Genomic DNA, 26174 nt, shown 5'->3' with positions numbered 1-26174 from the left:
TCCCCTGTTGAGTGTCTTCCTTTCAGCTTTTTGATTAATTTTCTATAATTAGCCATTCAAAACAGTTAACACAGGATTCTGCTACAGCACGTATGTTTTAGTAGTCGTAGTTGTTAAAACACCTGTAAAGGCAGGCCAGTTTCTAAGTAAAGCCAATAATGCATTTTGTTTTACAAAGAGATCAATAGTAAAAAGGAATAACTGATGCAGCAAAAGCCAAATAAAAAAAGCAAGTTTTCAACATTTTACCGTATTTTTTTATTGAAACTTTTATTAAAAAACAGATGAAACTTGAATCCATATGAAACTGGCAGAGGTTATGCTCTTCGTCATGATGTATGATGTTGGTAGCGGTATGGGGCCACCCTGGTGTTGTGAAATAGCCGGGTTATCGCGGACGTGTGGCATCGGCCTGATTCACAACACCAGCTGCAGCACACACACCTCATACACACGCCTGCTTCTTGCTTCAGTCTTCTGAATTTTTAGATGCTTGTACTGACAATTTAAACAGATGATGGCTTATAATGGCTTGGCTATAGGACTAAATACTGCATTGCAATCGTCAAGTGTCATGTGATGAACAGTAGAGTAGCTACAGATCTGGATGACAACAGATTAAGAACAAAAAAAAACACATTTCCTGCATAACTTTCGGTTTGCTAAGAGAACATCATGCGTTGTTAATATTCATTTCCTCTTTAGATCAAAAACAGTAAAGTCAGTTTGTACTTTGCAATAAACTTATCAACAAATCTGGCTGGGAAACTGGCACTTGTGGTCTCAGAAATTAGTCTCAATAGTACTTATATTCTAAAGAAATGTGTGAACCTATCAGTTATGGCTATCTGGACAGTTATTTATCAGATAGAACTATAGATAGATGAAATAAACAAAAAATGCATGAGAGATCACTGAAATAATAATTGAAATGAATTTGGAAATGAATCAAATGGATTTAAAATTGACAAAACATAAAAAGTTTAAAAAAGCAGAACGTAAGTGAAAAAAGGTGATAAAAGAAAATGGAACCGAAACAAAGTAAACTGAAATGGGTTTTTTTTTATTTTTTCAAAATGATGAAAAATAATACAAATATAAATTCATACAACAAAGTATGATTCATGAAAAAAACATGGGGGGTGGGGTGATTAAGGGGTATGAGAAAAAGCAACTGTGGGGACACAGTTCTCTCTCGTTCTCCTAGTTCATCAAGACTTCCATCTGTACCAGCCTGGCATTGGTGTCTCCAGCCATGCGGTATGGGATCATCCCAGCAAAAGTAATCAGTGCTCGGGCCTGGCTGCGCAGTATCTGTGTATGAAAATGTGAAAAACTGCATTATAGAAAACCAACAGAGTAACATTTTATTTGCAGCTTGCATTTCATTCATATGAAGTGCCCTGGGAAAAACCCATCAAATATCCCTGAGGCTGAATATCCCATGTTGAATAGTAATAGATAGCCGCCCTAAAGGTGTGTGAACACTTGCTAGCTCAGGGTCTTTTCTTATGCAGTAAATCTCCCACTTTTTGCAAAGTGACACACCTTGGTGAAACAGACATTTGTCTAATCAACTCAGTTAGTAATCTGTGCTTACACACTCTGTAGGATGACATTGGGTGGTCCAAGGCCACAATAAATAAAACAGATTGACTTGGATGATGCAGATTTCATTTTAGAATATAATGTCAATACATTTTACATTTTTAAATGTAAAGGGTATTGTTGTTTTTTTTTTAAAACATGCATATTATTTTTTAGAGTCATCAAGATTAAAGTTAAAAACAAGAGTTTAACAAGTGATGTAAAAATGTCTTGTTGCTTTAAGGCTATTTGGTATGAAATTCCCCACCGAGTCTCGGTCCTCCAGTACACGCTGTTGTCTGCCTGGAGTTCCCGCTGTCGCCCCCTTCAGGCGCTTGTATTGTGTGAAAAGGATGTTCATAGTGGCAAGAAGCACTTCGGATAAATTGTGTCTGACCTGCAGAAAGTGAGAATGAGCGTCAAGGTGATACATTATTAAAATAAAAGCTTAATTTCAGGCAAAAGATTAGTAGAGTGTGGGGATAATGAGCAATCTTGCCTCATCACTGAAGTTCCTGAATGCTGCCACCCTCTCCTCTACTTGGTCTTGGCTCAAAGGAACCAGCTTTAGCCTCTCTATTACCTGACACACACACACACACAGTACAAGAGAATGCATTCAAAACACAATAAACGGCACAATACGCAGTTCTGAAAGAAAAAAAGAAAAAAAAAAAAAACAGACTCCATCTTAACTCACGTCGTAGGAGCGGTCGATATGGCCAGCGTGGTATTCATCAAAGAAGGTCATGAGGTCCAGGAGCAAGTAAAACGTACTATCCACGGACTTCTCTCCAGCTGTACCGTTCGTCCGGTACCTAAAGGCAAAAGATCGCTATAGCATCCTCTACTCAAGCCTCTCTACAGAATAACGAACATATCCAATAAACAACTCCAGAAAGCTTAAAGGAAAAATCCACCTTGGAGGACTCTAATCTTTAGACCAGTTAATGTTTAATTTGTAAATATTTTTATTTCTTGCATTGATTTTTCCATTGTTTTTTACTTTGGTTAGGTTTTTTTACATTACTTACAATACCATTAAACACCTGCTGATGCCAGTGGTACCAGTGGAAGTTAGCCTTTGTGTCATCTCTAACTGAGGTGAGCAATGCAGCAGGGCTTCAGAGTCTGTTCATCTCTAAACACTTCCTCTTTAGTTTTTTTCCTCCTATCAAACACTATTGTAGCGGAACTAGCAATGTCCCCCTGTGACATGGCCAACCATCAAAATAGCACATCACACCTATGTGTTTTTAGGGTGGCGTTTTCCTTTAAGTGTGTGTGAGAGGTTTAAAGGTTTATTGAGAGGAGAAGTGTACCGTTCAGCGATTCCCAGCGCCATGTTCTTGAGTCTCTCTTTGTTCGACTGTGGTGCGCTGACCTGGGCAATTACTGGACTCAGCAACTTGTTCATTAATTCCAACACTTTATCTGGGTTCTATCAGGAAGAAAAAAAAAAGAAGGGATATGCAGTTTTCTCTTCTACACATGCCGATCGAAGTGCAATTCCTGTGTCATTCTTTCACTAACCTTGCCTAACTCATAGAGTTTGACAGCTTCCTCAAACAGGCCCTTGTTCTCAGCCTCTGAGGCCACTTTGGTGATGATGGCTCGTGTGTCTCCAGCAAACTTGTCAATCACGCCAGGCTGAAAGGATTCACACAATCTCTTTTTAGAGACGGGCGGCATTTCGGGGACACACGCTCGTATTTTTATACGTTGTCCACCGAAAGAACAAATGAAACATTGTACTTCATGAGTGCTGAAACAATAGGACATTATACAGCCTGTGTGAAGCTGAATGGGTACAATAATGAATGAGCCGGAGAAACAATGTGCTGAAATAAAGCTCACGGAGAGGCTTTGAATAGAGGCATGATTGCTGAAAGTGTTGTTCTAGGCGCCCTGCAAGTTATATAACGCTACAAGGCAGAACACAGAACCCAGAGGTATACCTTTCTGCTTCCGTCTTTTTCTAGCCTTCCCAGAAGCATGTCGAACTATAAAAAGAAAAGGCAGGTTAAGAATTCAGAGAAGTGCTGCCATAAAGAACAAACTGTCTGTGATTCCTGAGGCATAGCCACACCATACCTCACGACTCTCAATGACCAGCTCACTGACGCAGCGCATGAACATGTTCTCTCCTTGGCTGTCTTTTTCATTCCTGCCCAAAACATACACATTAATCGTTACAACAAGGAGGGACGTGATTATAAACTGGGCAAACAGGTGGTCAGCAGAAATACTTGGCCAGGTTGCAAACATCTAGGGGGTGTCAACTAATTATTCACGGAAAAATCAAGAGTCAGAGAGCATTCTAAATGCACTCAAAGTCCCTCATGAATTATTCATCTCTTCTAAGAGAATAAGAGCAATTCCCACACTGAAGCTGAAACTGCTTCCAGTTAAACCGATTGCTTTTCAGGAGAAAACGCTTAAACATTTATCTAGGATCAGGTTCATGGAAGCTTGTTTAGGTTTAGTTTGATGCACATACCGCAGAAAGTAGAAGTACTGCAAAGCCTCTCGTGGGTCTGTGGCCTCAAATTTACGAGTGTAGAGCATGAGGAGACGGATGAAGTTGAGTCGGCGGACCATGGGGGGATCTCCTGGTTCATGACTCACTGGGAGAAGAAACAAGATCATCGATGAACACTTAATATCACAGCAATTACCGTTGAAACACACACCTTTCTCACAAGTTTTATTACAAAATGAAGCATCATATAAAATAAGACATTAATCAAAACTCCATTTCCCCATACCCTTTATCAGTTTTATATTATAATTTTGCTCTATTATTTTAAATACAGCCATTATTAAGTCTAACAAAATTGTAATGGCATTAAAATCAATAATTAATAAGTATTTATAATAATAATTATAATTTTTATGTATAAAAATCATCTAAATAAATTTGTTTAAAACCTTTTTCAATAAAAAAAAAAGAGACATTGTAATTCATCGGACAATAAAGCCACACACATTTGCTTCTCTTATAAATATGTCCCCCAAAAAGGTCCGATTGGAAAACCACACCTCAACCACTTCATGGTATTCATCAATGGATTGAAGTGATAACTATTATTATTAATTTACTTAAATATATAATACTTATGAATGCTTTAAAATGTAGTATTGGCACAAATTTGTCAACAGCATACATAGCTGTGCGCTCTGTCCAGATGATTTGATAAGCAGTTTAAGTTCGTAGAGGGCGAGGGCCACGTGCACGGCGTGACTGCGCAGACGCTCCACACGGAAGAGGAACGCTATCGCTGCTTCGAACTGCGCGGTCAGAAACAGCACCTGGAAGTAAAGGAACGGCTGCTGACTGGCTGAGAAATGAGATTCGCCTGTGGAGAAGAATAAAAACACCAATTAGTGCTGCAATATGCTGCTGGAATATGAATAGTTTTGAAACAGTATTGAAACTGTACCTCTTCTAACTTTCATACGGATTACATAATCAGAGAATATTTGTTTGTGAATTGGTTTATTCAAAAGACATTTCAAGCTTTCTATACATATATTTATTATATCTTCGAGGCAAGTAGAGATTCAGGTCTGTGAAGAGAGATGATGGAGACGGCAGAGAGCGCACACTGTCTGTTTTCTTTATTTTTTCAAAAGCATAGTTTTATTATGAGTGTATACAAATAAAAGTAGACCCTTTACGAATTCGACTGATGAATTGCTTTTATCTGTACGTAAAAAAAAAAAAAAAAAAATACAGTAATTTAAGTTCATTGCGGCATTATGGGGGGGGAAAAAAGCCACAAAACCATTGCATTTGTCGACCACAGGGGTTCTTTGCCGGATGTGTGCACCATGACAGATTTTGTGCTGATTTGAGACTTTAGGCATCAGTAAAACAAATGTTTACAGATAAAAAATGTGTTTTCAGTGGAGTTTTTTAAAAATATCTAAATAATGAAAGGACGTTGAATAAAGGTGTGTTGCCTTAAATGTTTTCATTGTGCCTCTTTTATATATATTTATTTTATTAATAAAAATGGTTAAACAGAAATGTGTGCTGCATTGAATAATGTTTACATTTTAGTTATTTTGACAGCCCTAATATACACACACACACACACACACACACACACACAAATGCATATATGCAAATCCAACAAGATGAGCAGGTGCAACTTATATTAATATAAGTGTTTCTTAAAGCAATAGTAATAAGTTTCACAAAAATCCTCCATGGCTATAAAGCTCTTAAAGAGGCTTGTTTCCTTTTGCATGAACTGAAATAATCCCTGCTCATTGAGGCTGCGTTTTGCGCTGCCGTTTATAAAAAGAGCAGTGAAAAGAGCTGCAGCTGGAACTGGAGCGGCCCTTATCGGCACAAGTGTTTAATGCGGCCTAGTGGTGGGGCATCGTGAGAGATAAGCTTGACTCATCAGGCAGGTGGGGGGAAATATGGTGCAGTGCCTTTTAAAATGCAGAGAGCGGAAGTTTTAAGTCAAAAGAGAAGAGAGTGAGCTTATCTAGGACAGGCTAACTGCTGGAGAATAAATTTCCTTCTCCATCGCTTCCTGTAGAAGGGTGTGAATCAAAGCATCAGCCGGTGATGTATTGCCTCCATGCCTTGTTTTGACCCTAGTGGCTAATGTTTAGAGAGTGCTTTATGAACTCGGTTTGCCTGAAGAATTATGGAAATGCACATGATAAATTACGGTATGATGGAAATCTGGGGAAGCTGAATTGTGGGCCTGCATCTCACCGTAGTCCTCCAGGAGTTGCTTTTGTAACTGGGCCAAAGTGAGTCTGTCCTGTGGAGCGCTGCTTCCGTCTTCATCAAAACACACCTGGTTCAGCTACAGGACAGAGAAGAAACACTGTTTAACATTTACAATCGTTTCATATTTATTAATATTATTAACATTATTAACAAATTCAAATTCCATTAATTACATAATATAGAAATTATTTAATACATTAATTTTTTTTTTTTATTAAAAGCTAAAGCAAAAAAAAAAAAAAGGAATTAAAATAAATGAGAAATTAAGTAAAAATAGATTTATGGAAGCTGTTTCCAACATTAGTACTACTGAACAATAGAGTTTGATTTTGTATTATTTCATGTTGAATGTATAGAAGATTGTCTCTATTTACTCCATTTGCCATCTTACTGTCTTCTCGTTTCTGAGAAAGTTTTTACTGTGGCCCCATGCCTGTGTGGGAACTATATATCTTTCTGCTAACACTACATCTGTATGGTGTGACAATAAAGCCTCCTTGAAGATAGCACTTCTGAATCTGTACAGAGCTATAGTAAAATGCTATACCAGACAAAAAGTCAGAGTTTTACCTTGAGCCACAGATAATCTTCGGTTTTATCAGCCACCTCCCCGTGGTTGTCAGCGATGTCACACTTGCCGATGAGACAGTAGACAGCGCGCTTGTATGGATCAGCGCTGTTGCGTAACACACGCCGGTAATGCAGTCGTACTTTATTCTCCGTGGCTGGTGCCAGGCTGATCAAGCATCAGACAATGTGTGTTAATTTTATGCGCTTATTATGGTAAATACACAGGAAAAGGACAGTGACACTGTGTTTAAACTATGCCGTGTTTCTTGGAGATCTCACCGGCGGTCAGGGCTGTTCATATACTCCTGGAACCAGGTCTTAAATTCTCCGAGCTGGTGCTGAGCTCGGTTCACCACATGCATTGCTGCAGCTAAGTCTCCACATCGCAGGCAGTAATAGATCAGAGCCCACACCGGGTGGCCCTCCACCTCACCATCCTGCTCCCACACAAACACACACAGGAAACTTGTCTTTCGGTCTTCTTGCATTAGCTTTCGCATTTTACACAATTGCGTCTGTACTAAGAAGCTTATTTGCTCATGCTGAGGAAAGAATCGGTCACTTTGTTATCTACAACATGCACACGCAAGCCCTAGTGTATTAGGTAGAGTTTGGTGCTGCTGCGATGGTGCAGTACCTGCATTCCTGGAAGTGGACCAGGAAGTTTAATGTTGAGAAAGCTGTGCACAAGCTGAAAAGTACCAGGTACTCCGCCTAACTGAGCTTGGTGCAGGTTCCCGAATACGGTCACCATGGTGTAATTCTTATAGCTGTGAAAAAGAGGTCACAAGTATAAGAGATACGATTTATCTTAGCATAACATATTGAAAGGTTTAGAGCAGTTATATTTCTTTTTTAAAAAATACAATAAATAAATAAATACTGTATACCCATAATGAGCATCACTGCTCTCTAATAAGGCAAAATAAAAAGCAGTGGCAGCTTTGTGTTGCTAGGATTTGAACTCACAACCTTCCATTCAGAAACCCAACATCAACCCCTTCCCCTTGAAACACTATGCAACACTAGTATTATTATTAATCTTCCCCAACTTTATAAAAATCCACAAGTGTAATTACCACCGACTCCCCCACCCACTGCAAATTGTACTGCTTTGTTCTCGTCTTCTCTGCTCTCTAACCTGTTCTCCAGGAAAGCCAGGGCCTGGCGGACAAAAGCCATCTGCATCTCCACAGAGACACGACTCTTCAGGGTGTCTTTGGCTGGCACAAGGAGCACATCTGTCATCTGCTTCACCATCAGCCACATGTCAGATACGTTCTACACACACACACACACACACACACACACACACACAAACAATCGGACAAAAATAAAAATGCAGTTTTATATTAAATTAATCATCGGGAAGGAACATATGAAATCAATCAAATAAAACACCAAAAGTTATTTATTATTGCCACTCACCTTATCATCCAGACTATCAGCTACCGATGCACACAAGTCCCCCAGATTGGGCTGAACGTGTCCGTTTACAATCTTCTCGTTGAAAATGTAGATCTGAGGGAAAGAGGAAAGAGCTCACACACATACTCCTGGGCGGCCGCATGCCAATTTGGGCTAGGACCTCGCAGTAAAGTAATGGAAGATTAAAAACAGGCTGAAAATAATGAAAATGTTCAGAAGGTCGTCAAAAAAGAGGACGAAGATGAGGAACAGGACTCCGCAGGCGATATGGCGGCACATGGTGACTGCAGGAAATAAAGTGGCCAAAAAACTGATGAGACGGAAAACTGAGAGGCAGGGAGAGAAAGAGATATTGCCTAAAGGTAGATTACCCACAATACCCCTAGCCAGCCGATCAATCTTTTGGATCAATCAGCATGCTGGGCTTGCATTACATGACCTGATTGTGCCGGACAGAGGAGGAGAGCTTACATGGACAATTAATTTAACGTCTCAATGTACGATTTAAATGTACAGTTCGGTGGAAATTCCAGCCAGGTGGTTAAAAAAAAAAAAACAAGGAGGTATCGCTTGTGCTTTTAATCTGTTTAAATAGAGCTTCCAGCCATTAAGTCTTTACTATCGAACTATATTAGAATGAGTGCAATAATATAAACCTGTAATATGAATAAACACATGTAAATGTCATGCATATGCAGTGCATTCACCTGTCGCCCATAAGCCACCTCCACACTGTCCAGAGAGCTGCGTCCTGGAGCTCCCACTTCACTTATAAAACTCGGCTGTGTGGAGGAAATAAGAACAAAAAAAACAAAAAATTGAGAGGTCTATTTCTTATGTTCAAATGTAGACGTGCAGGATAGAGATAAAACACTAAAGTGGTGCGTATTTGAGGTTGTGCATGTACTCGTGTAAAAAAAGATGAGAAGTGCAGGATCTGCATTCTCTCACTCTCTAATATGTTTTCATGTAAATACAATGATCAATGCAGCATGAAATCCACTGTGGTGAACATAACCCATGCTTGAGCGCACATCTTTCAACAGCGCTCGTGCGCGCACAAAAATATGCCTCGGGGCCAAACAAGAATTTATTTCTTCCAAAGAGGGACAATTTGTCTGGATGAATCACGCATCCACGAGTATAAAAGGATTATACAAGAAGTGTATTGTTTAAGAAGGAACAGACTGAGAGCATCGGGGGGATGCTCCCAGCACAGGAAGTGAACAGCAGGCCATACATGGAAAATTTAACTGTTAATTAATAATTAAAGTGGTAGAAAAACACAAACACAAATGGCCTCAAAGGACAATGAAACAGGGCAAGATCTTGAATGGTATGGTAGAGAGATATGTGCGTGTGTATTGTAATGGAAATTTAAAATGACATGGTTTAACAAACATTAATAATGCAGGCCAGAATTTATGCAGGTCAAAGCCGAAGGGAAATTGAGAGAATATTTTGTCCGGTTTTTTTTAATCCCTAATGGCAGCCATTTTAAGAATCTAAGGGCGTGCCCCAAACATCAAATATGCCGCATTCACATGCAGCACGTCCAAATCAAACGCCTGCACTGAATGCTGCCTTCTGAGATTCTTAACTCTGGCAGGTTTTTGCAGACGCCACACATGTATCCTGTAGTATCTTACAAATCTCATAATGTACGAGCTGCTTATCAAACCATTTAACATTATTTAATTATTTGCAATTATATTCAAATTATTGGTCTTTTTTTATCATTTGACATTTGATTTCTGACCAATGATAGCTGTTGTATGCTACTATTTTGCTATTTGTTCCATTTGGCGCAAGTTTTAGCAACACGGTCATGTACGCTGCTTTCGAAGGGCGCCTTAAACCGTTCCTGATAGCTTCATTCCTGATACTGTGCTAACTGACAAAATGCTTCCTTTTAACAGCTATGATGTACAGAAGAGCAAAGCCAGTAAGGGATCAAATTACCCAAGCTTGTGCTTTGGACACACCCAAAATGCGATCACGCTGTATGTGTGTATAAATAACGTTGTCGTTATAACAAAGAGTACTGCAATGGCCAGAAATCTGCCATATCATCGTTATAATAGTTCCTGTCCAATTCTAGGTCTGCGGGACATCATTTTTATGCTTAAATTCATAATTGTGAATACATGCACACACACCACATTTGTAGCTTTTCTCCAATTATTTAAACAGGAGGTATAGAGGCTGCCAAATGATTTAAAAAAATTCACCCTTTCATTTTAATGATACCACAACTGGACACTTAAAAGTTCAGAAAACATTCTTACAGCATCGCTACACTCTGCAACACAAACTACAGGAGCGAGAAAAAAAAAATCGTGCTGCTTTTGTTTCATCTTGTCTTCGCATTTTTCCCTGATGACCTGAAATCTATTCTTCAAGCATTCTTCTTTTCTCTCCCGAATTCGAGCCTCCAACACACGGTCAAATCCCAAATAGGGTCTTTTTCACTGTATATGTTGTGAGGATTCATATAATCAATATTATTATACAATTCAAAACAGTGACAGATAAGAAAATTATTTACTATTTAAATACATACATTTATTTAGAATATTTCCTAAAAACAGAATCGTCTAACCAACAAAGTTAGGAAAAGTATCATTAAAATTAAATTGAACGTCTGACCGAAGACATAATTCTTTAATTTTTTTTTTCCCCCATAAAAACATGACTACCAGTCAAACTGTAAGTTTTATACATTAGAATTTAACTGTTCTTTACTTCACACATTCACTTCGAGACACAGTAGAAATCCAACAAGAGGTGTGCGTGGGTTATTTTAATCCCACTCCCGCCCACACCCGAAAGAATCCAGGCCACACATGCCAGAAGGCTGTGAATATACACTCTCTAGTCAAATGTACTGTATGTAGACACATGATAATCACACCTATATGTGGTTCTTCCACAAATTGTTGACTATGACAATGCCCCTGTGCACAAAAAGAGGTCTATAAATTCATAGTTTGTAAAAGTTGGATTTAAAGGACTTAAGTGATTCACACAGAGACCTGAGAAATAGCCCAAATCACTAATGCTCTTGTGGTTGAATGAGTAAATCCTCACAACCACATTTCAAAATCTAGTGGCGAATATCCTCCAAGAACAATTGAGGTAACAGCAAATAATCTGAAATGAAACGTTCGACAAGCTCACGTTGGGCTGATGGTCAGGTGCCCGTAAACTTTTGTCCTTATATAAGGTAATACCTAGTCGTGTCTGTATAGACTTTTAAAGGAAGCCTATTTCTCGCAGATTTGATTACAGCTACAGTACCAGGGGGTGCAAACACTACATGCAGTCTAAAATGAACATTTGACCAATGACTGTGTGTGATTGTGGTGCGTGTGTGTGTGTGTGTGTGTGTTTATAGACCTCTACATCCTGGCTGAAGTCCAGTGCATCCTCGCCTGCTCCCAGCAGGGTGTGCAGCACTCTCTGCTTCACCTGTTCCCACTGCACCAACATGGACTCACGATGATATTCCTCCGCCAGCAGGAAAGTCTAAGAAAAAAAGAGAGAGAGAGCGAGCGAGAGATGGAGAACAAGAGAGAAAGATGGAGAACACGAGTGAAGGAGGTGAAGAATAAGAAACACTAAAAAGCACTATTGAATAAATAGGTTAAGCACCATGAGGTGCAATAAAAATAGCTGGCAACGGTAGATGGGAGCAGCCTGGACCTGTGTGTGTTTACAGTGCACTAAATACCAGCAGCGATGGCCTTGCAAACGATCGCTGTTTGCTTCTCTATTCAGGGCAGAGAATGAGAAACTGAGAACGCTCAGCAATGTGCTCACCTGCCTAATGGAAGTGTGCCATGAACTGGGTCTGCCTTCACGCCTGCTACAGATTTAGCACACTCCCTGATTGAATAGACCCTTTTTGTCTATTTCACGCAATCTCGAAGGACCGAAGTGTGGTAATTGCGAGTGCTCTAATTAAACGGCTTCTGAACTGCAAAGAAAATCTTTTATGGAACAGAGTGTGTGGGGGGTGGATGTGTGTGTGTGTGTGTGTGTGTGTGTGAGGGGTGGGGGGGTGTTCTGCAAGGTGACATGTTATCACCAAGTTTGGTGGAAATGCTCTAGAGCTTCAAACGTGCAGAAGAATGGAGGTTTTATGCTGCAGGATTTATCCAAAATCCAGTCCTGTATCAGTGTGAACCCAGAACACGCTTGAGCTTTTATTGTTAAAACGTGTAAGACAGAATGTTGACGTTACTTCTTGCTTGTGGCAAATCCACTTTGACGTTTTTTTCCTTTTTACCAAATGATTCTCTATTACAGAAAAGTAACACAGCCTTCCTGTTCAGAGGGTTTAATAGATTAAGTGGAGAGATGGAGGCGATATTGACCCTCTGATTGAGTGAGGGATAATGGCTGGCGGGTGCCTCCTATTTTTACCCCACTGATAGCTGCAGGAGAAGTTATCACGGGTAAAAAAAAGTCCAGCTATGACATCGTCTTCTCAAGATTAAAGTGAGCATGATTCTGCAACTGATTGGTGCCGAACCGTTTTTTTTTTTTTGTTGTGTGAAGAGGAAAGAACAGCCATTATAAATGCAAACAAAAAGGAAATATAGATTAGGAATACATGTGTAGCTCTAAAAACTGACTGAAGCGGAGTGAAGTGGAGCCTTACCCTGCGGCGAGACTCCTCGATCGCAGACAGCAGTGCATTGTCTCTCTCATTTTTCAAAAAGCCCTGGGAAGAAGAAAAAAATAATTTAAAAAAAAAGGCACGGCCTGGAGGTTAAATGTGCTGCAACCTACTTTTCCCCTCTCAGCTTTCAGAGAACACGCCCTGTCTCTTTGTCTCTCGCTCTCTCCTTCCTTGATTATCTACACGTTCCGAGGCGCGGCGAGGTCAAAGACAAAGAATTGGCATAGTTATCAAAATCAGTGTTTGTTGAAAGAAAAAAAAATACTTGGAATTGACCCTATAATTTACCATAATGTAATTCCATCGGTCCAACATGGTGGCGCCATACTAGCATCGGTCGAATCACGAGAGCTTACGAGTTTCAGCCTAGAAGGTTCTGGAAGTGCAACAACCTGCTTTTGAACGCGTCCGTGTATGACGAGCCACCCACGGCGTGTCTAATTGAGATTTGCAAGAGCATTAGCGCAAAGCTTGATTAGAGACGTGACCATTTTTTTTTTCGCAACCTGCACACCAATTCCATCTGCTCTGATAAACGCGATAAAGATCATTACGTGCACGTGTCTTGTAACGCAAAACGCTTTTTCTCAAGCGCAGAATGATCGTAATCATATCAATCAACAGAGCTCTATTACTTTATTAATAGCTTAGAGTCAAGAGTACAGAAAGGACTCAGAGTAATGAGCGGAATTATTTAGCCTTTTCTGCAAGCTATGTCAAAGAGACCCAATGATATTGTAGTACAGGAAGATCTGTGAAACTCAACTGCAAAGATATGTCAGGAAATCCATGCATCTTTATGGGAAATGAATTCAGTGAATCCCCTGGTGCAGACACTGAACCCTTGTTGGCTCAGAGAATCCCTGTTACTGAAGACAGGAAAGGACACTTCACAGACGAAGCGAGCACAGTCGCTCTCAGTGCGGCGCCGCACACTGGCACCAAACAGCCATCTGCAGCACACACATGCACTGTGGGGGGTTGGGGTAGCAAAGTATACATATCTGAAGGGAAGTTGGCAGTGGTCAGCTCGGAGGTTACGAGAAAGAGCATCAGAATGCAACTGGGTGGGGCTGGAGCGCTTCAAATACAGCGACACCGTGTGGCGGTGGAAACCTCCAAAAAGCCTGTCAATGCCTACTACATTTTGATCTTGCTTGAGGCTTTTAGTACAAGATACTACCTATAAAATCATGATGTCTCACTCGGTCATACCAGGGAGTAATGTTCTCACATAAAACCACACCCCTCTTTAATCGCTTCCTTTATCGTATTCTTGGCTCTAACAGAAGTACTTCCCTTACACAGTTCTTTTTTTTTCCCCCCACTGACCTCACTGATGCCTGTATGAACTCCTCTATTCATTCTCCATCCTCTGACTCTTCAGAAAGCTATCTCACCCTGCCCCCTCACCACCCCCTGACTTCTTTACTCCACTCTACCCAAATACCCCCCAACTCAACCACACCTTTGATTGACAGCTGCAAATTAGTTCGGATTTACTGTGACCTGGGATACAGAGAAGTGGAGCTCCATGAGATGGCTAGGGGTAGAGCTTACATGGTTAACAGAGGGTACAATACTCAAATCGTTCAATCCGAAAAGAAGAGATTGTGTTCTAACCAGGAATTTCTTGCTCAGTCATCGTGGCCTTGTCCTCCACCAGACCACAGGAGACTCTAGCGCCACCCGCTGTCCATAAAAGGTCCTCCATCGAGGAACTGGTTTCATCCACTCTAAAACCCTGCATTTTTATTCGATTCTCATCTTGCTGGTTTTATAAAATGAATGTTGATAGTATCATGAGTTATACTGGACTGGATGTATTTTAACCATGACATTTCTGCAGGTATGGCTTGTGCATTTGTCCAAAAAAAAAGTGCGTTATCCGACGATGAGGGAATTTTGTGTGGCACACAAAGAGAGCAGTTCCCACCCAGACAGCCATGCACTCGTATAGGGAATTGCACGTAGGTGGGGGGAAAAGGACATAGTATCCACTATAAGACAGATTTTTTTGGAACGTTCAGTATAATCCATATTTTAGCAATGCTACACATTTAGAACTCTAACAATCGGTAAGGTTGGACCATGCACGCACACAAATAAAATATAGTACGAGTGAGACTACAGGTCTTTCCTATTGCATAGACACTGCCACTGTTTTAAATTATATATTTAAGTAATGTCATAGTGACACATGCAGCAAAACATTTTTCCCTTTTTTTTTTTTGGTCAGCAAAAAGACTTGCAGACAGGCTTGACCAAAGTCGGAGAAATAATCCCTCAATGCAATCATGCTCTTTATCCGTTTAATTGAATGAGGAAGATCATTCTCTTCTTCCATTACCACTTCGAAACAATGACCAAGACAGGAACCCCACCCAAATGCCACCACTTCCTGTGTGGCCATATAGCCTTCGTCATTATCATCATCATCATCATCCTCGTTATTACAATCATTCCAATTAAAAACTTATCATTACACAAAACAAGGTTAAAGGTATGGAATCTCCATGATGCAGGTGTTTCGATTCGGAATCATATGTGCTCGTCAAGAACTCGTGCAAGTGTGCAAGCATGTATGGATGGATGTGTAGGAGATACTTACTCACGCCGTGCCTCGGTCTGACAGTGTAGGTGCATATAGCCAGGAGCAGTGTGTGGCTGCACCAAACACATTCTTTCCTCTTCCCTAGCTTCAGGAAGTTGGTCAACGCCATTATTGGGCGTTTTCTGACCTCGCTCGCTGCCGGCACACACTCTAGTCTGCCACGAGCACCTTCCCACCCTGCGCCGGCCCATTGGTCTGAACCCAGATATGTGCCACGAACAGGGTTCCTGTGGGCTGCTTTATTGTCGGAGGAGGACCATACCAAGTCTGCGCATAGACGAGGGGGGATAGTGAGGAGGAGTGATAATTCAGCCTGAACCGTCTACCGCTCTCCATCACCCATCAACCCCTCCCTCTCCCCTCCAGCATCCTTGCCATCCTCCTCTTTCAGTCTCACTCATTTCTTCCTTTTTTATATATCTCTGCATCCTTCCTTCTCCACACCCCCCTCCCCCTCCTCCAACTCCCTCTCTCTCTTAGCGCAACGCAATTATGGTAATGGATTTTTTTTCCCTCCCCACTCCTGATGGCTTCCGACATCCTGTCCAGAAATTGGGCTAATAATCCTCTTAAGAGTCATGTTTAGTTAATGAGAAGAGTGCAGTGGCTTTGGAGCGGCTGGCCAGGCCAGGGACGAGTGCGTGTACAGCTATTTCGCCCTCACGAGATAGAGCAGCTGCATCTATCACAGTGTGTACGCAGACAACAGGGGCTGCTCTTCAGAGACAGAAAGAAAGAGAAGCAGAAATAAGGAGAGCAGGAAAAGAGTCACGCGTTTCGCGATTCTGCCTTCTAGACACCATAGCGAGAAGTCCTTCCATACACTCCTCGCTCAGTATATTGCTACGTGCTCACTTCGCGCTGCACAACCTCCACTCATCTCTTTCAGAAAGAAAAGCAAAGCGCTATAGGCCTTACATCCTCTTTGGCTCTCAACAGTATCAGGAGCTCCATAATTGCATTCATATAGATCCCAGCCTCATCCACAGCTCTTCTCTCATCTCGAAATAATAATTAAGTTTTACATTGAATTTACCAGAACACACACACACACACACTTGTTCTCTTTCACACACACAGATATAACCGGCTACGCCTTATCAGCAGTGTATGCTTTCTTTGTCTTAAGACAAGCAGCTCAGCAGCCTTAGAAAAAGCAGCACAAAGAACAATAACTTAACATAAACACAGCACACAATAGCTGTACAGATGTCTGGCATCCTTAAACCCCCAATACACACAAACACACACACACACACACACACACACACACACACACTATTCATTAGAATGGCATTTGTATAGAGTTATATTTGTTATATTTCATGGATAACAGACTTTCAAATGACTATTAAAAATGATTCAATCATTCCAAAAGAGGCATCAAATCAAAGCTTGATAAGTACTGGTAAATCAAAGACACCCCAATCCACCTGGAATAAAATTCTAAGACAGACAGACAGCAAGACAGTGAGGGAGAGTGAATGAGAGAGAAAGCTTTACTGCCAGATGTTAAGTGCACTTCCAGTAAGAGGCACACTCTGGCAGGCCCACCACAGAAATATCTAGGCTAAGAACAGAGGGAGAGAGATTCAGACTTGGGATGAGGGAGGGGGCACAGCAAGCCTTCAGGATGTAATACAAAAACATGGGGGGGGAATCAATACGATAATGTGATGAGTCGACAAAACCGGTCTCTATCGTGCAGCTTCGATAAAAATGCATGCCTAGGATGACCCTTAGCGAAAAATCAACACATTTCCAATGAATGTGTAGTCTATGACTAACAGCCTGTGATCCTGTCAGAAATAGTAGGACAAGATCCTTTGGGACAGAGGGAAATGAGTCTCGGAGTCTTGGTACAAGCGGTTAGCAGGACATTAAAAGGCATACTGTAGAGGCCGCTTCCTCGCTGCATTGACATATTCCCCCCTGAAACCTTTTATTACATATTTAAGACAATAGTATTTTTATTATTAGATCTAGTCAAGTGGAAAATATGTACAACATGATAAATAGTTTTTTACTGCCAAGCTGTGGCATTACCAGGAGTGTATAATGTGGCTGACTGGGAAAAAAAGGGAGGGCCGACTTGCTTGTCTGCGTTTACGTAGGCCTCCTGTCAGTCTTTTTAAGAGAAACTCCCAAAATGCCCAGTCACACAAACCGCATCTCAGTCTGTTAAAAAAAAAAAAAATGCTAGAATCCAACAACATTATTCCAGGCAGTAACAAAAAATAAAAGGAACATGCTGTACTTCCAAAATACTTAATGACCAGAAATGTAGTTAATTGATGGTAAACATAGTTTGCACTTTTATAAGAGTATAACTAGGGAAGGAGTTATGAGAGATATGGACTTTCTGCCAGCTGAATATAAAGGCAGGGTTATAAAAAAAATGAATGGAATGCTGGGTAACTAGCTAACACCAGCTGGCTAGATTCAAGATTTTATCGTCATATGTACAGGAAGCAGCCTGTTTCACCATACAACGATCTTGCATTGCGAATCCACCCAGTAGCCGCTGAAATAATTTATTAGCGACATACTGAAACAAAAGAGATAAATTAAAACGGCATTCGTGAAGCAGCAAACCATGGCAGTTGCCAGAATGGTCTAGTGGGTCTAGAGTGAAATGCTTACACAACTGCCCATCGAATTAAAACTTTTCAATGATTTTTTTTTGGGGAGTAAAGCACTGGTCAGACGATGCTGGATGTCACCTACGTAACTTCTCTTAAGCTCCCTTTGAGTAATCCGGACATCCAAGCTTCATGAATAAATATGCAATTTCCTCGAACTCTTCATGTTTATGATGTCTGTGACCAAAATCTCAGCCTGATGATTTCATGCTATCTGTTCGATCACCATTGTGTCATTTCATTCCATGACTCAGTTTCCAAGTAGTGGGCCGAATATCTAAACTCGTGTGTATATTATATTATATATGTGTATATTATATTATATATATATATATATATATATATATATATATATATATATATATATATATATATATATATATATATATATATATATAGCCTCGCATGAATCTGAAAAGCAAATCTAGAAGTCGAAACCGAGGAGACATAATGCATCTACGCATATACGACAGCAAAATTATCCATCCATCTGTCATATTATTCAAGTGTCAGACTCGAAAGGAAAGGCTCTTATTTTACATTGTGGTAAAAAGCACTACTGGTTTCAGAAATATACACCAATTACATGTGATTATGTTATTAGTATAAAGATTTACCCATTATTAAGTCTCTCGTGTTCTCTATCAGCATACTCGAAAAATCAGCACGGCAGCAATACTACGCCCTAATGTTGTGTCTAATAGCGCCCTCTGGGGCACACGTAGTATATAACACTGAGTAACTCGAGCACTGAGATAAAGATACACTATATAGACAAAGGTCCTGAGACTCCTGACATGTGGTTTTTCCCTAAACTGCTGAATCACAGAGCACAAGGTTGAAAGCAGACAAATGTATAAAATATATTTTTTTTCCACCTCTCTTCAAATAGGAGACTCAAAACTGTTCCAGCACAAACTGTTCACAAACATTGGCTATTATAACAGCAAATTGAGACTCTATGTGAAATGGAATGTGCATAAAGTGCACACAAATCCTGCAGTCAGGTGTCTACATTCTTTTGCCTGTATAGTGTAAGTAAAGAATTAACACCATAGATTAGAATTCAATAACAAACATTTTTAGATCAGAATGGATGTAAATTATTGTGTGTGACATTTTGAGGCAATAGACTGAGTAATAAATCTAAACCTGGCACACTAACAATAACAAATTGTCAGTTACTGGTCAATCTTAACACAACACTGACACTTCTACCACTCCTACATACCAGGCTGACCACTGCAGAGTGTACAGGGATAAATCTGTGTGTGTGACTTGTACAAGAAGAATGACGGAACACTGAGTCACTGTGACTGACCTGAAAAATCACTGGACCTCAATTCCATAGAAAATGTGTGGGATTATTTGGAACAGAAGCAGCAAAAACCAGCACATTAAAGTCTAGCTAAAAATCACACACAGCCAGTGGACAAGCATATTTACTAGCAATGCAAAGGCTTGAGACATGAGCAGAGAAAGGACACATGCATCTACTTAGTATTTCACTGATCAACATTGCATATTATATCATGGCCAATCTGACAAGTCGCTTCTGATTGGCTAAAAAATGCGTGTCCAAAGTGTTGAATGTAGAGCTTCTAAATGAATGCACTCCCTTATTAACAACTGTACCATAGTAACACACAGTCCCAGTGCCATACAATGAGAGGCAGCTATTATAAACAGATCCTCATTACTGAGCTAAACAGGTGATTCATTAGTGTCATGAAGTATATAATAAAAATATGATGATTTTGATAAAATGGCCAAGGCATAAGAGGAATTTGACTGACTGGAGGGGACATTAAAATAAGAAATAACGAAGAACAAAGAATTAACACCAAAAGCTTTATTATTAGAGTAGCGACATGGCACAGACGGACTGACAAACATGCAGTCTTTACTAAATGTAATAATTTTAACTTATTTTATTCTTGTGCACTATGTTATATATGATTTATAATAGCAGAACTCACATAACCATTGTGTTAATCTATTCAGTTTTTTGATCAATGACAGCTTTACCTTCTGAATACCGTTTAATGACCATGGCCTACGCAGGATAATCCATGCCTGTGTCAGTTACAAGATTATAGTGCACTCCGCTGAGACAACCACCCTCCGATTCACATTAGCTAACTAGCATGTTTTGCATTCAGTTCGTGCAAAACACACCTAGCTGTAGATTGTCCCTTAAATAAAACACTGCAATTGCATGCATGCTCAAAAATTTTTTAGTCCTCTTGAACTGCAGCGAATTCACTGTTACAATTCTGATTTGTTAAACACACAATACACCATACATTTGATTAGATTTAGTAACAATTGTGTGACAGTCAAATCATTTGCCGGTCCCTTCAACCCATGAACGAGACCAACTAACACAAACTCTTTGACGCCATCTAGTGGTTAACTTCAGTACAATTATGTTTTCTCCACAATTCATTTTGAGAATATTGGTCCATTAACCTTATGTCTCTCCCAATACATTTTCCTCCCAACAACTATTTTACAGATATTCAGTGATAAACACAAGGCTGTGAATGATAAAGGTAATTGGCAGCTATGCACATGACACTTCCCAACCCAGTCCAGAAGCAATGTGTTTTTCTCTTTGCCAGGAGCAATAGCAGCCTTTTAAAATAAATAGAATGTGATACAGATGTCTGTATTAGGAAGAATTCTGCAGTTCTGTAATGGACTGCATTTAATAACACTATTCAACAATATTGCACAATTATTATTATATACAGGGGACAAACTTACACTTATGAATGAACATCTTATTCATTTTTTCCATAGAATTCTCTGATGTCCAATCAAACTCTCAAAACTACATTTACTTAAGAAATAGACTCTGTACATTTTGCAATACATCAATACCTCACATATGCCTTACCTGAATGTCTGCATCTTTCACTGGTTCCAGTGGCTCAAAGGTCGTTGCAGCACTCAAACTCTCCAGGCGCTGGGAAATGTGAAAGATGTCTAGACCTCTGGAGCCCAGAAGAATCGAGCTGGTGAGGGAGGAAAAACAAAGATATTACAGGTACACTTACTAAAACTAGATTCCATTCCATGCTGAAGTCATTAATGGGAGTTGAATGGTTGTACATTAGATATATCAGAACATGTGTATCGATCATTATGCTTTTTGGTTTTCATTAGTCCCTTACCTGAAATCACAAGATATGCAGTAATCCTGAAATATTCAGGTGCCCCTTAAGGTTTCCGTTCACATTTACTCTTCAAACTCCACATAATGTCAGTGACAAACCCACGAGTCCACGTGTGAGAGCAGAACAATCAGGTTTAATTCAGGTCAAATTCAGGAGTTTTCAAGAATTTTAACTTTCCATGGGAATTAATGGGAATAAACTAGGAATTGGCCAATAACATGAAACTTAAATGTAGTCTTGCAGGATAATGCTTAAAATAACTACCAGTATATTGAATGCAATTTCAGTTGAATTTCTACCCTGCATATTCATCACATGCACACAGCACACGTACTGCAGGGCTACTGAGGCCACACCCCCTACATGCACTGTGCATTCCTCCATAACAAAACACGGCAAACACGGCAAAATGCAAAGTTTTGAATTTTTTTTCCTGTGGGTAATAGCTAATACACCTGTTAAACAGCACCTTTGATATCTAATAAAGAGAGGGGGGGAAAAAGAAAATTGATATAAGTAATAAATATAATTTGCATGCAGATGCGTCTTTAAGGCCAAAAGGGTTCCAAAAATGTCTCCTTTATGAATAATAATCATCATCTTGGTCCAGAATGGCCTCAATAAACACTTTTAATATGAATACAAAGCTAATAAAGCCTATAAAAAATCGAATAAAACCAATCTAGGAAATGCCTTCCCCAAATATTACTGATGTGTTGCTTGTGTTGTCTGACAGAAAACGCTACAGTAAATGATACATAAAACAGTGTTAAAGTCGGTTGGTCAACTGCATTAACTTTAAACGGTTATAATTAAAACAAGATCCTTGGTAAACAATTTGGGCTACACCAAGCCTACTTTTTATTAAACTTGCATCTTAAAGTTATTTCTGTCACTTGGTTGGTTTGTTTCCCACAAAATATGGTTGGCTAAATTTACACCTGGAAGTCCCTGAGGTGTTAACGCATTGCTGGCTAATGTAAGACTAGATGATTCTCACAATATTTCAAAGCTATCAAAACAAAGCTTTGTAGCAATCTGGGACAAAAGTAAAATCAGTCAAGGCATCAGGTGCTTTCTATGTGTTTTCTGCAACCTGTTACTTTCTATTTCTTTTCAGTTTAAACTAAAAATAGCATCGAGGAACAATTGGCCAGGTTCAGAGAGTATCTTCTTCCTCTTCTTTCGGCTTCTCCTGTTAGGGGTTGTTACAGTGGATCATCCGTCTCCATACCTCCCGTCCTCTACATCTGCCTCTTTCAACCCAACGACCTGCATGTCTTCCCTCACCACGTCCATAAACCTCCTCCTCGGCTTCCTCTTTTCCTCCTTCCTGGTGGCTCCATCCTCCATCTCATTCTCGCCTCCCCCAAATTGTCCTCAAAATGACCTACATGTGCTGTCCCTCTAATAAACTCATTTCCAAACCTGTGCATCCTCATCACTCCCAAAGAAAATCTCAACATCATCATCATCATCATCATCATCATCTCTGCCACCTCCAGCTCCACCTTCTGTCTTTTAGTCAACAGGTTCAGTATGTGATTATTCAAAACCCTGCAGAAAGGTTAATGAAAGGGTAACATTTATGCTTTTTATCAGAATATAGTTCTCAGGGTTTTGGTGAATTTTAAAATTGCACTGGGAAAAAAAAAAGCATTTTCATATCAGCATGACATAAATAAATAAACAGAATGAATGAATGAATGAAAGAATTGGGTTCAGCGTGCACGCTGAGAGAGCCACGTGGTAACGTTCACCATGTCAGAGCATGACATCAGGAGAGTGAATACCACGAAGGCAGAAGGACCAGATGGCATCGCAGGTCGGGTTCTGAAAGCCTGCGCCGACCAACCAGCACCGGTGTTCACTGAGATATTCAACCTCTCTCTGGAACAGCCTGTTGTCCTCTCATGCTTCAAAAAGTCCACCATTGTTCCTGTCCGAAGAAGCCCCAGCCCGCCTGCCTCAACGACTACCGCCCTGTAACCCTGACCTCAGTAGTGATGAAGTGCTTTAAGAGACTTCATCACTGCATCACTACCAGACACACCGGATCCTCTACAGTTCACCTACCGCCAGAACTGTTCTACTGAGGACACCATTGCTCATCTCCACACTACGATGAGCCACCTGGACTACAAAAAGGAAGATTGTGAAGGACCTCAGCCATCCCAACAATGGACTATTTTATTTGTTGCGTTCGTGGAAGCGCTTCTGCTCCTTGAAAGCGAACACAGAGAGGATGAGGAGGAGCTTCTTCCCGTAGGCCAATCGGAGTTTAAACCAGTAAACACCCAGGATCTAGTACTGGACCTCTCTCTCCATCGTCACTCATTTTTGCACAACTTTTTTTTGTACTATGACACTTTAACTCTGGACTTAAACAGCACAGTGCCACTTTATATCACACCACACTGCACATGGACACTTTAAGAACAATCACAAAATCACTTTCATTTGTACTTCCAATATCTGCTATACTCATTCATGTATATACATATATTATCTTTAGTTTATACTTTTATCCTTAATTCTATTCCTTTTTATGCTTAAATGTTGGACAGTCTTACAAAGCATTTCACTGCATGTCGTACTCTGTATGTATGTGTATGTGAGAAATAACATTAGATTTGATTTTTGATTTGATTTATATCCATCATATTACAGTTGCTCATCTTAACTGTGATTGCATACATCTTGTAGCGAGAGTGTGGAACTGTTTAGTAGACTTGAACAAACACGTATGGCCAAAAATAGAAAATAAAACTTTTCACAAAAACATTCTATAATTGGTCAAATGAATGTCATGCAGCATTCAAACAACAATAACCAAGTGAAGTTCAGTGCTGAACTGATGCACACTCACGCTTTGACATCTGCTGTGTCCTGTGAGGTGCGTGTGAGGGTGCGAGAGCGAAGCCTCTCTCCAGCCTGCTGGATCTCCTGAAGATTGCGTTCGACGTGGGGCAGCTCGGACACAGCCTCCGTCTCAGCTGCCAGCTGCTCTGCCTGCTGCAGCAACTCCCCGAAGCCCTCGGCATCCATGTCCAAGTACCTGAGAGACACAAACAATAGCTGAGCTTATAAGAATGTGTATTTATACTTTCACTCTTTTACACTCTAAGTAACAGTAATCAATGCGTATAAATGCGGGGATCGTACGCATTACTATTTTAGTACATTTTGGCATCAGTGGAAGTATTATTGAAGCTGAATAGTAAATTAATCTCTATTGCAAATAGTACAATGGGAATATTTATCACACTGCATATGGATCGATTTGTTATTTTGGCAACGAGTAGCAACAAATCTTGTACATGAATTATGCACTTTTCTCGGATATCATCAGTATTCTATAACTGTTACAAGATCTGACAAACGCAGCAGATTGGATATTTTATTCCAACCTTAACATGATCAATTTCAATTAAAAAAAAAAAAGGGATTGTAATTTTTTTTGTCTTCCAAGTTGATTACTTTTTGTTTCAAAAACAATTTCACAATCTAAACGCTCAGGACAGTGTACACACATGACAATACCTGGTGAAATTACACTCAGCAATCAGTTTTAATGAACTAAATGAACAAATAAACTAAATAAACAACGTTAACTAGTTGATTACTAGTTAACTAGACGTCATTACTTGGCTGCTGGGAATGTTATAAAAACGGGTTTATGAAGAATGATGGGATAAAATATGTAAGTAAAACTGAAAAACGTTAAATGAAATCTCTCTCTCTCTCTCTCTCTCTCTCACACACACACACACACGCACACGCACACGCACACAAGCATACAAGCATACAAGCACACAAGCTAAGCTGTTAGCTAGCAGGAGTCCAGCACGTTTTATATCAGTCAGGAATCCTCCAGCGTCCCTGAGCAAATTTCTCACTCTGATTTTATACACAATCTGATGGCGGATCAGTTCACCTACCGCTTTAGTTCCAAAATTGCAATCAAAGCTCAAAGTAGTTGTATTTGACAGTTTATAGCAGGACGCGGCGCATTTACATTACTCCAGTTTCACTCCCGGGTTCCGAGAAACGCCGTCGCTGATTGGCTCATTCAGTCTCCGGTCCCCGCACGCGGGCTGCACTTTCAAAATAACTTTATTTAAAAACCTACCGCTTACAGGCTAGGTCTCGGAAAGAGGCGTAGTCAATAGAACAGAATAGAATAGAATAGAATAGAATAGAATAGAATAGAATAGAATATACATTACAGCACAGTGAAATTATTTCTTCGCATATCACAGTTTGCTCAGTAGCTGGGGTCAGACATGATACAGCGCCCCTGGAGGACAAAGGGTTAAGGGCCTTGCTCAAGGGCCCAAGAGTGGCAGCTTGGTGATTCCAGGGCTTGAACCCCCACCCTTCCAATCAGTAACCCAGAGCCTTAACCACTGAGCTACCAAATCAAATATTTTTTATTTGATAGTCAATTGAAGGTTGCAGAAAATGTTAAATATTAACAAAGCCCTGTTTTATTTAGGTGGAAGTTGGAAGTGCACAATTGTATGTAGGCTTCAGTTTTACTTCACTGTAACTAAGAAACTCAGACCTGCTCCAACATGACAATGTCCCCATGAAGACAAAGTTTGTCAAGGTTGAATTGAAAGAACACTGGTGGTTTGATCAGAAGCCTCAACCTCAGACCTAAACACCTTTCAGATGAACTGGAATGCAAACTGCACCCCAGGCC

General features: G+C 40.2%; 1 protein-coding gene across 1 annotated transcript; it reads right to left on the bottom strand.

Annotated features, from left to right (window-relative positions):
* Window positions 1-1042: 1042 nt before the first annotated feature.
* On the bottom strand, window positions 1043-25542 carry nup93 (nucleoporin 93). The gene is made up of 22 exons (XM_046864531.1): window positions 25408-25542; window positions 24336-24524; window positions 21187-21304; window positions 13008-13070; window positions 11741-11869; window positions 9049-9123; window positions 8342-8434; window positions 8055-8194; window positions 7551-7683; window positions 7193-7350; window positions 6914-7079; window positions 6326-6419; window positions 4755-4946; window positions 4088-4214; window positions 3682-3754; window positions 3546-3590; window positions 3121-3237; window positions 2910-3028; window positions 2288-2405; window positions 2087-2170; window positions 1856-1984; window positions 1043-1314 (listed from the first exon to the last, which is right to left on the bottom strand). Exons 2-22 carry the CDS (start codon window positions 24512-24514, stop codon window positions 1204-1206), a joined length of 2463 nt encoding a protein of 820 aa, XP_046720487.1. The 5' UTR covers window positions 24515-24524; window positions 25408-25542; the 3' UTR covers window positions 1043-1203.
* Between the last annotated feature and the right edge of the window lie 632 nt (window positions 25543-26174).

Source organism: Silurus meridionalis, chromosome 13, assembly GCF_014805685.1.
Source record: "Silurus meridionalis isolate SWU-2019-XX chromosome 13, ASM1480568v1, whole genome shotgun sequence".
NCBI lineage: Eukaryota > Metazoa > Chordata > Actinopteri > Siluriformes > Siluridae > Silurus > Silurus meridionalis.
The sequence above is the reverse complement of the archived record's forward strand: the minus strand, read 5'-3'. Positions and strand labels throughout refer to the sequence as shown.

What these genes read in the sequence shown, in the direction of transcription:
- nup93 (XM_046864531.1), bottom strand. Translation starts at nt 24,514, where the DNA reads ATGGATGCCGAGGGCTTCGGGGAGTTGCTGCAGCAGGCAGAGCAGCTG. An exon ending in GCAACTCCTGGAGGACTACG is followed by an intron (nt 4,947 to 6,325) that starts GTGAGATGCAGG and finishes TCTTCTCCACAG; the next exon opens with GCGAATCTCATTTCTCAGCC. An exon ending in AAAAAGACGGAAGCAGAAAG is followed by an intron (nt 3,238 to 3,545) that starts GTATACCTCTGG and finishes GAATCCTTTCAG; the next exon opens with CCTGGCGTGATTGACAAGTT.